At 43.2% G+C, this 15,234-nt stretch overlaps 1 protein-coding gene across 2 annotated transcripts in view; it reads right to left on the bottom strand.

The window, feature by feature from the left end:
- The window catches only part of flnbl (filamin B, like), an 81,024-nt gene that overhangs the window by 10,593 nt on the left and 55,197 nt on the right, over positions 1–15,234 (bottom strand). Inside the window, exons 29-41 of one of the 2 annotated variants that reach the window (XM_034083918.2) lie at positions 14,214–14,505; positions 9,303–9,456; positions 8,356–8,545; positions 7,404–7,651; positions 6,803–6,880; positions 5,502–5,598; positions 3,479–3,619; positions 3,114–3,242; positions 2,694–2,867; positions 1,625–1,783; positions 1,322–1,525; positions 721–873; positions 128–250 (exon numbers count right to left, since the gene is read on the bottom strand). In XM_034083918.2, coding sequence (XP_033939809.1) covers positions 128–250; positions 721–873; positions 1,322–1,525; positions 1,625–1,783; positions 2,694–2,867; positions 3,114–3,242; positions 3,479–3,619; positions 5,502–5,598; positions 6,803–6,880; positions 7,404–7,651; positions 8,356–8,545; positions 9,303–9,456; positions 14,214–14,505 — 2,142 coding nt within the window. The remainder of the gene's footprint in view (positions 1–127; positions 251–720; positions 874–1,321; positions 1,526–1,624; positions 1,784–2,693; positions 2,868–3,113; positions 3,243–3,478; positions 3,620–5,501; positions 5,599–6,802; positions 6,881–7,403; positions 7,652–8,355; positions 8,546–9,302; positions 9,457–14,213; positions 14,506–15,234) is intronic. The other variant, XM_034083919.2, reaches the window with a different exon arrangement.

The raw sequence follows: 15,234 nt of genomic DNA, 5'->3' as shown, positions 1-15,234 counted from the left end.
GTGTGTGTGTGTGTGTGTGTGTGTGTGTGTGTGTGTGTGTGTGTGTGTGTGTGTGTGTGTGTGTGTGTGTGTGTGTGTGTGTGTGTGTGTGTGTGTGTGTGTGTGTGTGTGTGTGTGTGTACTGTACCTGGTATCTTCAGACTGAGGTCACACACACTCCCCACGCTGGAAACAGACGCCGCCTTCTGTCGCCGGGTGATGCTCTCACGGATACGACCCTCTCCTGTCACACGCACAGTAAACGCACTTCCTGTTGACACACACAAACACACACATTATTCTTCTGAAAAGACATATCACATTATGGGTAATTCAAGTATATTCTTTATTAGGCATTGAACAATCCTGAAACTATGAAGATTAGAAAAGTCTGTTTGCTTAGTTTCAAATGTTCTAATTGATGGATTCAATCTGGTCCTGACAACAAATATAAAGACATATGACATATATACACTGTTTATATGTCATATGTTTTTATATTTGTAATAGTCCAATGGGGGCCTTTAAATCCAATCCGACTGTAGTCGGATTACATTAACATTAGTTTTACTCCCATTAATACTGTTTTTTGGAACAATTATTCACATCAACACAATCAAAATATTGTTTAACATTTATGGTAGCTTTTTCAAAGAGGAATCCTGTTATCAAATGAATTTACCTATAGTCAAATTATATATTATTTTCACCAACAGCAAATAAAAATGTTGTTTTTTTTACCTGGGACATGTTCCTCTGCAAAGCGGATGGAGACGATGTAATTCCCTGGTTCAGTGGGACAGTAGGTGACTCCACACGTCCCGTCCTCCATGTCCTCCGTCTGGATGTCCACCTTACTGGGACCTTCGATGGACAGAGCCAGGCCACCATAACCTGAATACACACACACACACGAAGTTAACAGTGGCTCACTAACAGCAGAAACAGGCATTTAATGGTTATATTGTGTTCTTCAATCTCAGAATTAACTTTGTGATTACAATGTTATTACAATAGTTTAATACATACAATATTATTACCGATAAAGGACCTAAAGTTTATAACAAACACATGAATAAGAGTCTACATGCTAGTACTTCTGTGATGTGCAGACGGTAGATAGCTAAATGCTAACATGCTAATGTTGCGCAAGTATGATGTTCACCATGTTCTACATCTTATTTCAGCGTTTTCTTTCAATTTCATCCTCTGGGAAATATGAATAAATGTAAACATTATTATAATGGTAAACCCTTACAAAGCTGTCTGTGGTCAAGCCACTACTTAAGTCAAAATGGCAAAAAAAGAAGAAGAAATAATTAAAATCGGCCTCCACACTGACCAGCCTCCCGCGTGTCGACCACAAAGCTGGAGTTGTTGAAGGTGGTTCCCTGCACCAGGCCATCGCCGTGAACTTTGACCGCGCTGGCGTCTCCGATCTCAGACTGGACCACCATGATGGTGATGGGACTGTTGGCCACGTGATGGCCGTTCTTCAGGATGCTGACCTGGTGCTCACCCACCTCCCGGGGGATGAAGGAGATACCTGGGAGGAGGAGAGAGGGGGTAGAGGGATAAACAGTCAAGAGGGAATGAAAGTTGGAATAGAAGATGGAGAGTTTCTGAGTGTGTGTGTGTGTGTTACCGATGTGGTTGTTGGCCAGCCTCTTCAGCAGGCAGGGCTCGTCGCGGCCAGACGGAGCCAGGATGCTGGCGGTCAGCAGGCTCAGGTCCGTCTCATTAATGTCCAGAGAGAAGTCTGCCGCAGAGCCCAGTTTGACCTGCGAGCGCCGCTGGTTGTCCTCTGAAACACACACACACAGGTAAATACACACCTGTGGACATGTAGCTGAAAAATGCGATTTAACAGGTCTGTGCACCATGGATGCGGGAAGGGGGGGTGCTGAGGGGGCTGCAGCACCCCCATCTGCGAGGCTCCACTAGCACCCGCACCCCCAAACGCGGCGCACCTACAGTGTAAGCGCGCCACAGTTTCGCCGCTGCGAGACCAATGGGTCCATTTGGGTATGGTCACGTCACTGTACCCAGGAAGAAAAACGAGGCGTTCTGGGGCAGCACAGACGGGTCTTCTCTGTGTTATGGCTTTTACTCTCTACAGGGTGTACTTTGAGGGTTTGTGACTCTGCAGACCGTTTACATGCAGAAAAAGCTACATAACACAAGGGGGCGGGTAATAACCAGAAAAGCATGACATGTGACCTTTAAGAAGTTTTAATGATAGAACTCAGAAACAAAAACATATGTTTTCTGCTCAGTTTGTCTTAAGCAGAATTACCAATACAATGTTAGAATGGATCTGAATCCCGAGCCAGATAGAATAACTATGTTGCACTTTGATTAACATTGTGAGTTGGGGCATTTGTGCTGAACTTATGTGGGGCTGGCATAAGAAACCAAAAAGGTGTTGTTGAACGCTCTAAGCAATAAAATACAACTTATCTGTTTTGTACCATTCATGATTCAGAAATTGCGATCAAAAAAGCTAATCAACAAACTGATTGGGTGGAATGACTTCCATCCACCCATCTTCCACGTGTGTGTGTGTGTGTGTGTGTGTGTGTGTGTGTGTGTGTGTGTGTGTGTGTGTGTGTGTGTGTGTGTGTGTGGTGTGTGTGTGTGTGTGTGTGTGTGTGTGTGTGTGTGTGTGTGTGTGTGTGTGTGTGTGTGTGTGTGTGTGTGTGTGTGAGGCTGACCGGTGATCCTGGCGGTGAAGGGGCTGCCGTCGATGTGCTTGCTGTTGTATTTGACCAGGATGTTGTAGTCTCCGGGCAGAGTGGGCAGGTAGCTGACGCTGCACGTCCCATCCTTGTTGTCCACACAGCTGATATCCGCTCTGGAGGGACCCTCGATGGCCAGGTCCAGACCCCCTGCACAGACAGATTCAATTTGAAACAGGATGTTATCGCTGAACTGAATTGCATGAAAAATGCAAAGAACGTCACTATTACTGCTGCTACAAACGCAACCGCTTACTACCAAATTATAATCTTGCATTTCTGATTTTGTTGGGTTTTGGACTGATGAAAACAAGGTAGTGAGCTTGAAGGTGATTGATTCTTTGTGGAGAAACTTAGATCTAGAGAAGTGTGGATGGGGTCCTGTAGCTAACGTACCTTCGGAGGCGTCCTCTGTGAAGACGGTGAATGTGGCCACCTTGTTGGCGACTCCATAGCAGAGCCCGGGGCCGTGCGCTGTGACGTTGGGACTGCTGGCGTGGTTCACGTAGAACTGAAGAGGAGACTCTGTAAAAAAAAAAAAAGCATTTCACTTAAACATGAGGTTTACATGCCTTTTACCTACTTTCTGTTTTTATGGTTTGTGCTCCTTTGCTCCAATGAAGGAAAATAAAGGTGTTCGACATGCATCGTGTGTGTGTGTGTGTGTGTGTGTGTGTGTGTGTGTGTGTGTGTGTGTGTGTGTGTGTGTGTGTGTGTGTGTGTGTGTGTGTGTGTGTGTGTGTGAGAGAGTGTGTTCTGACCTGGGATGTGTGTTCCGTTGTATTTGATGTGCATCTCGTGCAGGCCGGCCTCAGTGGGGGAGTACTGCACTGTGACCGTCCCGTCCAGGTTGTCAGAGATCAGCGGCTGAGCGGATTTACCTGAAGGCATCAGCACCTCACCTGAGGGTCAGAGAAAGAGACACATGTAAATAATCTATGATGCAATCCGATTATTCCTTTTGAATTTGTTGTATTATTCTGTTACTTGCATGAAAGTATGCCACGTGGCTCTTTATCTCTTGGTAGGTATACCACTTTGTTCCTAACAGAACAATCTCAACTATTGGATGGATGAATCTTAAAGACTTTTGTGATTCTCTGATGTTTCTCTATCCCCATCATGAGTTTGACATTTGTGGATTTTAGTAAAATGTCTCAAAAAAGATTGGATGTATTGGTTTATGCATGTCTATTCATGGTGTTTAAACCCTGTATATCTGCACAGATGCAGATAAAGATTAGGCTACACTAATATTATTTGGAATGTTTCCAACTTGTGTGCTTCAAACATTTACAATAACTCAAGAGCGTTGTATCATAAGTCAAACTGTATTTGAAAAGGGGGTTGTCGAGGTACAACCTAACAGTGCCATAAATATATACAGTGGGGCTAAAAAGTATTTAGTCAGCCACCAATTGTGCAAGTTCTCCCACTTAAAAAGATGATACCTTTCATCCTAGGTATACCTCAACTATGAGAGACAAAATGAAAAAAATCTGGCTAGGCCACTCCAGGACCTTGAAATGCTTCTTACGAAGCCACTCCTTCATTGCCCGGGCGGTGTGTTTGGGATCATTGTCATGCTGAAAGACCCAGCCACGTTTCATCTTCTCCCCATTCATTCTTTCCTTTACACGGATCAGTCGTCCTGGTCCCTTTGCAGAAAAACAGCCCCAAAGCATGATGTTTCCACCCCCATGTTTCACAGTAGGTATGGTGTTCTTTTGATGCAACTCAGCATTCTTTCTCCTCCAAACACGTCTAGTTGAGTTTTTACCAATAAGTTCTATTTTGGTTTCATCTGACCATATGACATTCTCCCAATCCTCTTCTGGATAATCTAAATGCTCTCTAGCAAACTTCAGACGGGCCTGGACATGTACTGGCTTAAGCAGGGGGACACGTGTGGCATTGCAGGATTTGAGTCCCTGGTGGCGTAGTGTGTTACTGATGGTAGCCTTTGTTACTTTGGTCCCAGCTCTCTGCAGGTCATTGACTAGGTCCCCCCGTGTGGTTCTGGGATTTTTGCTCACCGTTCTTGTGATCATTTTGACCCCACGGGGTGAGATCTTGCGTGGAGCCCCAGATCGAGGGAGATTATCAGTGGTCTTGTATGTCTTCCATTTTCTAATAATTGCTCCCACAGTTGATTTCTTCACACCAAGCTGCTTACCTATTGCAGATTCAGTCTTCCCAGCCTGGTGCAGGTCTACAATTTTGTTTCTGGTGTCCTTTGACAGCTCTTTGGTCTTGGCCATAGTGGAGTTTGGAGTGTGACTGTTTGAGGTTGTGGACAGGTGTCTTTTATACTGATAACGAGTTCAAAGAGGTGCCATTAATACAGTTAACGAGTGGAGGACAGAGGAGGCTCTTAAAGAAGAAGTTACAGGTCTGTGAGAGCCAGAAATCTTGTTTGTTTGTATGTGACCAAATACTTATTTTACCGAGGAATTTACCAATTAATTCATAAAAAAATCCTACAATGTGATTTCCTGGATTCTTTCCCCCCATTCTGTCTCTCATAGTTGAAGTGTACCGAGGATGAAAATTACAGGCCTCTCATCTTTTTAAGTGGGAGAACTTGCACAATTGGTGGCTGACTAAATACCTTTTTGCCCCACTGTATATGGCACTGTAAATATAAATGTATACAACCACAAGAACAAAAATCATCGATAGGCCATCGCTCTCATACCAACTAACAAGAAAGATGTTCAAGGTTCAAGATGTTTTAATGGAAAAACACTTCAGCTTCAACTGAAAATCAAAAAAAATAATCACCTGTGATCTCTCCCTTCGTGAAGGAGAAAGGGATCACCATGTCGAACGGTCTGAAGCCGCTTCCATTAATGCTGCTGCTGTTAGGATCTGAGGTCACCTGCAGAAGACAGACAGAGAGACAGGAAGTTAACACTTTGATTCAACCCTGAAACAACTTCCTGTCAGTCTCAGTGCCCTGCAACAGAAACATGCTGCTGCCTGTGGCATCCTGGGAAGTGCAGAGCGAGGGAGCAGAGAAGAATTAGAATGATTATGATGATGATGATGTTGATGGTGAGGTGACTGATGAAGAGGAGAAAGACAGACCACCACAGAAATCCCCCTGCAGGACAACATATGGATCCTCAAGCAAAGCTTCCTGCATCACAAAGATACCTGGGACTGTTTTGTATTCACGTTACGCTGTTAGGTGATTTCTGCGATCCCATTGGGATTCGGAGACAAAAAGAGAAGCGATGATCTGGATGAGGCAAAGCAGGCGAGGAAGTCCAACTTAGCATGGAGCGAGAGAGAGCAAGGGGCGATTTTACCCAGCAGCCACCTGCAAGAGAGAGGAGCTGTGTGTGTGTGTGTGTGTGTGTGTGTGTGTGTGTGTGTGTGTGTGTGTGTGTGTGTGTGTGTGTGTGTGTGTGTGTGTGTGTGTGTGTGTTTGTTTTGTTCATTTTGTGACTATGTTATGCTACTGTGTGTTAAAGGGAAACTTTACAGAAATCACGTTTTCATATAGTGTATGGTGATTTTCTTTAAATTGTAATATGAATTTTTTTTCTCTTGATTATATCAATTACAACAAAAAAAATTGTTTGGGATTGTGAGGTAATTTGGATTAATGGGAGTTTGTCATTGGAGCTTCTCCCAGTTAGGATTCAATTCATTGTGGGTTTTTTCAAGAGGTTTTTTACCAGGAACTGAATTAAAGGCTCCTCTACCCAAACCAGGTAATTAAAACTGGTTAAAACACTGAATTAGGCAGTTATAAGGATAAGTGCTGTTGGACTGCCGTTAGCATTTGATAACCTTCTCCTCTTCTCTGATAAATGAAGATCCAGTTGGAATATGTAGTTGGACCAAGATTAAGAAAGTGTATCATAAAAATGGGTTTTTATACTGGATGAAAGGTCGATTTATGACAGCCAAACACAACCCTTACGAATGCCCCTTTAAGGCAAATCAAACAGATGTTTCCTTGATTGATATTTGTGTTTGACAATTGTAGGAAACATGTGGTGTAACGTCAGTATACGACTCTGTGCTGTGCCTCATGTGTGTGTGCACGTGTGTGTGTGAGTGCTTTTGGGTACCCAGGGCTGGAACCCAACTCCAGGGGCCTGTGACGGAGAAAACCTCTCCTCTTGCATGATGGGTACCTCATCAGTAGCCTGAAGACACGATAGTAATGATTAACATCTGACCCACACAAACAAAAACACACACCCTGCGTTGTGGGTAAATCCTTTCCTGTAAACTGAAGGTATGAGGTCAAAAAGTTAATTAATCAACCAAAAGCTGCATCAGCTGATTGTTTTTGGCCATTTTCAAATCAATCTGCATTTACATTGCATTGTGCAGTTTATCTTCACAGTTATAGATTATACATCTCAACAAAGCTTCGACAGTCAAAGAGTAATTTGTGTTGATGTTTACATGAATACAAACCAGCAGCTGCCTGGAAGACAAGAAATAAACCTTTAAGCCTGTATAGATAGATATATAGACAATAATCGCAGTTCAGGACTTAAAAACACAGTTATGGTGCTTTGAAAACAAATCTCTATATAAAACTGTAAATAAATGCACTGAGTTCTCAGCTTTATGACGACCTCAACTTTCATGAAACCATTTAGGATCCCCATAAGAGCCGTATGAACCTAAACCTAACCACAAATGTATTCTCCCCCTCACCATGACTTTGAAGGGGCTGCGTGGGATGTTCTCCCCCCCGAAGCGGACGTAGATGACGTAGTTCCCGGGGGCCGGCGCCGTGTAGAAGATGTCGAAGGTGCCGTCCTCGTTCTCCAGCACCTCGGCCTCCACCTCGCTGCCGTCGGGCTGAACCACCACACAGCTCACCTTCCCTTTCCCAGCAGCCTTAGCGTTCACCACCAGGCCCAGCTCCTTGCCGATGGCAACCGTGGGACCCACACCCGGACCTGGGGTGGGGGCAGGAAGAGGACAGTTAATGGATTAACAATCACAATCTGTTTGTTTTATGAAGTTGGATTCTTGTAGTTGCTCCATTTCACAATAAACTAGAATAGGATAAGATTATGAGCTAAATATGAATATATAAAAATAAGAAATTAATGTAACATAACATTTTAGTTTTGTTACAGTTGCTATATTTTAAAATTAAATAAAACAATATTTAAATAAAAAGAAAATATTTATAATAAGATAATTAGTTAAATTAAGAATGTTGGTTCCTTAACAGTTTTTGAATAAATTGAAATAACATAAAATACAAATATATTTATAAACATAAAGAGCAAAGTAGTAAAAATGAGTCTGCCAAATTATTACAATATATAGCAACAATTAATATGAGAAAAATGTATATATAACAATATTTAAATTGGAGTATAAGTTGTAATAAAGATATTCATGCTGAAAACCTGATTATTGCTTGAAATGTAAAGTATAATACTGTAATTATCTTAAGTTAAATCAGTATTCCATGGTCAACTATTGTCCGTCTTGCACAGTTTATTAAGGGTTGTTGTGTGTTTTGTTGGAATAAGTCTTTTACTCAATGATTTGAATGTGGCCAATCCCTCCAGCAATGTTTTTTAATGCGTCATTTATATTTAGGAATATTTATGTTCTCTGTGTTACATCTTCCTCCGTGCCAACGTACCGGTGACAGTGCACTTGCTGGCATCTCCGGTGGCGGTGGCTCGGACTCTGTAGGGCGAGGCGGGGATGTCGTCCCCGCCGTACTTGATGACGATGGTGTACCGGCCTGCCCGGTGGGGGATGTACGACACCAGGTAGGTTCCGTCACCGTTGTCGTGGATGGTGGGCTGCCTGGGTTTACCATCCTGGTCCTGGAGAGGAGGGAGGACGGGACAGAATGCATTTATTATATTCACAAACGGAAAAAAAAACCTTTACAGATTTAAGTGGTTTCATACATTTTCCTATTAACCTGTTTCCACTCATTTATACGGATCCCCTAAAAGGGACATGAAAAAAAGAAAGAAAAAGAAAACGGAGGAGAAAAAAAGTCAGGATAACGGGTTTGCATCTCGTGCACACGAGAAAGTTTCGCATGCGCACGAGGTGTTTTTTTCCAACAATTTAATACAAATTAAATTGTGAGGAATTTCTGACACTTCTTTATCAGAGGATAAAAATATCTTGCGGTGTTTGTCGGATAAAAGGAACTATTTGAAGTCGTCAATTTAGTTTCTTTTAGAAGTTATAAAACATCTAAAACTAATCTTTACTAAATACCCTATATAATAACTAATCTAACTCTAAATAGCACTAGAACATTGATTTCACCAGTCTAAACATAACAAAATGTCATAAGTAATTAAATGCATTTCAGGATAGAATAACTTTTTTTATATTTTGCTAGTCTTATGGTCAAGCTTTGGCATATTTTGATAACAACTGCTGCCTTTATCTCTTAAAAAACAGACAGATAATGTCATTCTATAGTCTTGACACACTAAAGCTCCTACATTTAAGTTTGGGTTTATTACATTCATTCAGGTTTAGAAAAAGGTAGCTGTGAAAAAAATAACATTCAGAGGTTTGTTTATAAATGTGTGTGTGTTATGAGTGTGTGTCACTGACGGTGATGAGCACGCTTAGCTGGCCCTGGCCGGCGTCCTTGGCGTCGATGTTGAACTCCACGGGGAAGCTGGCGGGCACGCCACTGGTCAGCCCGGGGCCGCTGGCCCGCACTTTACTGGCATCGTGAGTGGGAAGGACCCGGAACTTGAAGGGACTGAGGGGAGTCACACAGAGGGACTGTCAGATACTGACTGGAACAACACCGTGGAGTATATACTGCTTAGCCATTTCTTCATGTTATAACTGGCTGCTTCTTCACTATTTGTATATGTTTACTTTGATAATGCTGCTACCTATTTTCTTTTACCGTTAGAGCCAATAGAATCGAGGCGAAGTTCCTAAATGTTATGATGGATTATCAGTAATCATTTCAAAGTGACAGAGACATTGGATTAATCTTCAGCAGCGTTTATCTGCGTTGTAATGCCCTTGAACACAACTTTTGATCAGAAAACAGCAAAGGTAAGACGTACACTGAACACAAATATAAATGCAACACTTTTGTTTTTGCTCCCATTTTTCATGAGATGAACTCAAAGATCTAAAACATTTTCTATATACACAAAATAACCATTTCTCTCAAATATTGTTCACAAATCTGAAAAAATCTGTGATAGTGAGCACTTCTCCTTTGCCGAGATAATCCATCCCACCTCACAGGTGTGGCATATCAAGATGCTGATTAGACAGCATGATTATTGCACAGGTGTGCCTTAGGCTGGCCACAATAAAAGGCCACTCTAAAATGTTCAGTTTTATCACACAGCACAATGCCACAGATGTTGCAAGTTTTGAGGGAGCGTGCAATTGGCATGCTGACAGCAGGAATGTCCACCAGAGCTGTTGCCCGTGAATTGAATGTTCATTTCTCTACCATAAGCCGTCTCCAAAGGCGTTTCAGAGAATTTGGCAGTACATCCAACCGGCCTCACACCCGCAGACCACGTGTAACCACACCAGCCCAGGACCTCCACATCCAGCATGTTCACCTCCAAGATCGTCTGAGACCAGCCACTCGGACAGCTGCTGCAACAATCGGTTTGCATAACCAAAGAATTTCTGCACAAACTGTCAGAAACCGTCTCAGGGAAGCTCATCTGCATGCTCGTCGTCCTCATCGGGGTCTCGACCTGACTCCGGTTCGTCTTCGTAACCGACTTGAGTGGGCAAATGCTCACATTCGATGGCGTCTGGCACGTTGGAGAGGTGTTCTCTTCACGGATGAATCCCGGGTTTCACTGTTCAGGGCAGATGGCAGACAGCGTGTGTGGCGTTGTGTGGGTGAGCGGTTTTCTGATGTCAATGTTGTGAATCGAGTGGCCCATGGTGGTGGTGGGGTTATGGTATGGGCAGGCGTATGTGATGGACGACGAACACAGGTGCATTTTATTGATGGCATTGTGAATGCACAGAGATACCGTGACAAGATCCTGAGGCCCATTGTTGTGCCATTCATCCACGACCATCACCTCATGTTGCAGCATGATAATGCACGGCCCCATGTTGCAAGGATCTGTACACAATTCCTGGAGGCTGAAAACATCCCAGTTCTTGCATGGCCAGCATACTCACCGGACATGTCACCCATTGAGCATGTTTGAGATGCTCTGGATCGGCATATACGACGGCGTGTTCCAGTTCCTGCCAATATCCAGCATCTTCGCACAGCCATTGAAGAGGAGTGGACCAACATTCCACAGGCCACAATCAACAACCTGATCAACTCTATGCGAAGGAGATGTGTTGCACTGCGTGAGGCAAATGGTGGTCACACCAGATACTGACTGGTTTTCGGACCCCCCCAGACACCCCAATAAAGCAAAACTGCACGTTTCAGAGTGGCCTTTTATTGAGGCCAGCCTAAGGCTGCGGCCACACGAGGACGAAAACGGCTAAACGCATAGGATTAACGCAAACGCAAACAAGCTTCCGTCCACACGCAATATTCACCGGATAGTGTCTGTCCACACGAGACCGCTCCGTTTAGCTCCAACCGCTGGAGAAGCTGCAGTACATATGCAGGAGCCTGTACGTGGCGCTGTAACTTCCTCCACAAAAGCAGCGAAGAAGCATGGTTGTCATGGTTGCCCTTCTGTTTATTCTCCGCGGTGGGGGCCGAGGGAACCGGGCAGAGTTTTTCGCCAGTCAACGTGTATTAAAGTTTAAATCTTCCGGACAAAATGGTCTTCAAAGGTCAAAGGTCTTCTTTGTTATTTATTGAGCTTTAAAACAAATGAATAACGACTCTATATAATATAATAATAAAATACACGGAGCCTCTCTTTTTCCTCCCTCTCTTCGGACAGCGTCAGTGTCTGTCTCATGCAGCAGCTCATCCAGTAATGAGTGACCCGGCCGACAGTAAAAATAAACATATTTATAACTAGTTTAGGGAGTTTGAGAGGTAGATAAAATAGCTAAGGGTGATGATCTGACTTGAAGTGTGTGTTTTGCTGCAGCGGGAGGAGCTGCAGGTGAGCAGAGCTGCGTGTCTCCGTCCTGTCAGATTAGACTTCACTCGCGTTTAGGTCCATATCGAGAGAAAGATAAATAATCTGAATTCAGTGTGCAGTTTTACGCGGGGGTAAGCGGCAGAGGTGGGGAGAGGCGGGGATATTGCCTCATCATTATCAGAAAATGATCGTATAGGGCGTACACACGGAGCCGTTGGACCCCCCAGAGCGTTGCGTATGCCGTTCTATCCACCTTGGGACCCATTATTGTTTCCTCAGTCGTTTAGTGCCGTATTCGGTCGTCCTCGTGTGGCCGAACGGTCTATATGACACTAAACAGCAACACAAACGACCGTTTTCGTCCTCGTGTGGCCGCAGCCTAAGGCACACCTGTGCAATAATCATGCTGTCTAATCAGCATCTTGATATGCCACACCTGTGAGGTGGGATGGATTATCTCGGCAAAGGAGAAGTGCTCACTATCACAGATTTTTTCAGATTTGTGAACAATATTTGAGAGAAATGGTTATTTTGTGTTTATAGAAAATGTTTTAGATCTTTGAGTTCATCTCATGAAAAATGGGAGCAAAAACAAAAGTGTTGCATTTATATTTTTGTTCAGTGTATTTGCCGCTTTGGCCTCGTAAAGTGAAGTTGTGTGTTGTCTTTCCTGTTTTGGTCGCTCAGTGATGATACTTATAACATTGGAATCTGTGCAAATTGCATGAAGTATAAAAGATTGCTACCGTGAGTTATGTGCTAAGTGCGTCAGCACTCTTTCGTTTAGTGCTAATTCAGACTCTTGGCGTTAGAGTTGTGTTTTATTTCGGTAAAAATGGTTCATATCATCAGTTAGCTGAGTTGCTTCCCGTTAAGTGGGTAAGACACATTAATATGTTGTTAAATGTTAAGAAGCCCTGAGACACAGTTTCGTGAATATTGTTGTGCTTTCGCCCCCGCGGGTTTAACAGGTTGTGCTCACCTCTCTATTTAAACATTTAACTCTACTTATTTGATTGTTGCCCTTTTTCTGCAGTGTCCACTTTGCTGGAATAAAATCCCCAAATGGGAAGAAGATAGAATTTCAGATTGTGCTCTGATTTCTGAAATAAAATTGGATTATGTTTTCGATTTTTTTTTCAATTTTACAATAAAGTAACAATTTAATTAAGGAATATTAATGTATTACAGCATGGGCGTCACAGCTATTATATGAGGGTGGGACAAGTCCCCCCCACCTTTTCAAATGATTAGTTTAGACCCCCCAACTTTTACCATGTGGGAAGTCCGTGAATCGGTCTATCCACTCGCCAGCCGTACCATGTTTTCACTGCTACTTTGTACCAAGGCAGATTCTCAGAGCCGTACACATGAGCCGTACACATGAGCCGTACATAACGTACATAAGGAGTTGTTTCTACAACAAGGAGGAGGAGAGCTCTCTCCTGTCAGACAAATCTTATAACGTCAGCTCAGGGAGGTAAAGGACTTTAGATCGTTTAGATCGTTAACTTTAGTCTAAGTTATCTCATGTAAACAAGTATTTCCAAGGCACACCTTTTATATGATCATTATAAAAAAACAAGAGAATAACAGGTATGAAATCATTCCAACTCATACTATATGACAGTAAAACAAAAATACAGTTTAAAAGGAGAGTGATTAGTAAAATATGCATAAAGAAAAAGTAAATCTGTTTACAGTACTGTTTCATATGGGTGTTGAGGTATCCATAGATTTAGTTCCTAACTTTGCTCTCAAAGTGCACCAGATTGATGCTTTTAACTTCAACATTTAAAAAACATCTTCCCAGGGGAGCATGGCCCCAGACCCCCCGAGAGGATGTGAGGTCCACCACCTGCCCGCACAACCCGTCAAATTGTCCCACCCACATTGAGGAAGCTTCCTACGCCCATGTATTACAGTCAACAGAAACCAGCTTTTGGTATTCTTTTAATTAATTAGCATAAAAGTCTGAATATTTTCCTCCAAATGTTTCCAACACAATAGTTTCTATTTGTACATTTAAACAAGGTATATTTCATTATCCCCTAAACATCGAATGCCAAAGTATAGGCATTCAAGGGCCATAGAAGAATTCAAGGTCTTGAAAAGTTTATATTGTAGATTTAGTATTGTTTTTGTCCGGCAGTGGCTCAGTCAGTAGGGGCTTGGACTATGAGCTGTCGGGTTGCCGGTTCAAGTCCCCGAACAGACCTATATATGGAGTGTGGACTGCTACTTGGGGTCCCAGTTCACCTCCTGGGCCTTGCCGTGGTGCCCTTGAGCAAGGCACCGGACAGCCCCCTTCCCCCCCACTCCCATTGCTCTAGTACTAGACTCCTGGTACTAGGATGGGTTAAAAGCAGAGAACACATTTCACTGTGTGTGCGGTGTGCTCTACATGTGTGACCATTCTATCTCCAACAGATCTCTCTGAATAGGTTGTGCTCAGTACCTGCGGGGGATGTCCTCCTCTGCGTATTTAACGGCCACAGAGTACGGGCCCTCCACAGACGGGGTGTAGGACACCAGGTGGGTCCCGTCCCCGTTGTCCGTCACCTCCACAGGCTCTGCCAGGCCCTTAGGAGCCGAGACGGCCACGGCAAGCGGCGCCATGCCGGCCTTCCTGCAGTCCACAGTGAAGGATTGTGGGATATTGGCCCTGACCCCTGACCCCACACCGGGACCAGACACCTTGACCTTACTGGAGTCCACCACGTCCTTCACCGGGACCTTGAAGGGACTTCCTGCATGAGGAAATGTTGAAGTCACAAAAACAATCTATAGAGAACAAATATTATCTTTGGAGAATCATACAAAAAACAACTCCAGATTTAGGTTGTTTCACACATTATCTTTTAATTTATTTTCATTCATTTATATTTTTAAACAATAATCTGTATACACAAATGGGAAACAATTTTTTAAATGAAGGTTTTTACATTTTTAAGCAGCATTGACCTTAGATTCTCAAACGCCTAACTACTGGCTAATTATGAGCTCTATAAAGTTTTGTCCTGCTGTTAAATTCTTTGCGAGTTGGATCTGGGTGACGTGGTTTCTGAGTAATGTGGTTTCTGCATCCTGATGCTTCCTGTGTTCCAGCTGCCTGCACACAGCAGAACCACAAACCCACAGCTTTCTGTGAAAGGTGACGAACGAGAAACCACGCTGAGCTTTTCCTGGACGAAGTCGATTAAAGAGAGCTGCGGCTTTTTAACTTCAACCACATCTTTAAAACATTTGTTTCAAAGACCTGGCACTTCGTTTATCAGCCAATAACATCAACAACATCCTTTGAAAAACACTAAGTTCATAACATGTATTACGTTACACGATAAACGACAAAGGGCATTTAGGAAATAAACAGATGTACGGCCTTTTTCTACCGATATAGTTGACGTGTCAAAATCGTCGTACATCCCTAGAAAGACTTTTTTGTGAGCTATTCTTTCCATCAATGGGCTTTGAACTGA

Source organism: Pseudochaenichthys georgianus, chromosome 5, assembly GCF_902827115.2.
Source record: "Pseudochaenichthys georgianus chromosome 5, fPseGeo1.2, whole genome shotgun sequence".
NCBI lineage: Eukaryota > Metazoa > Chordata > Actinopteri > Perciformes > Channichthyidae > Pseudochaenichthys > Pseudochaenichthys georgianus.
The sequence above is the reverse complement of the archived record's forward strand: the minus strand, read 5'-3'. Positions and strand labels throughout refer to the sequence as shown.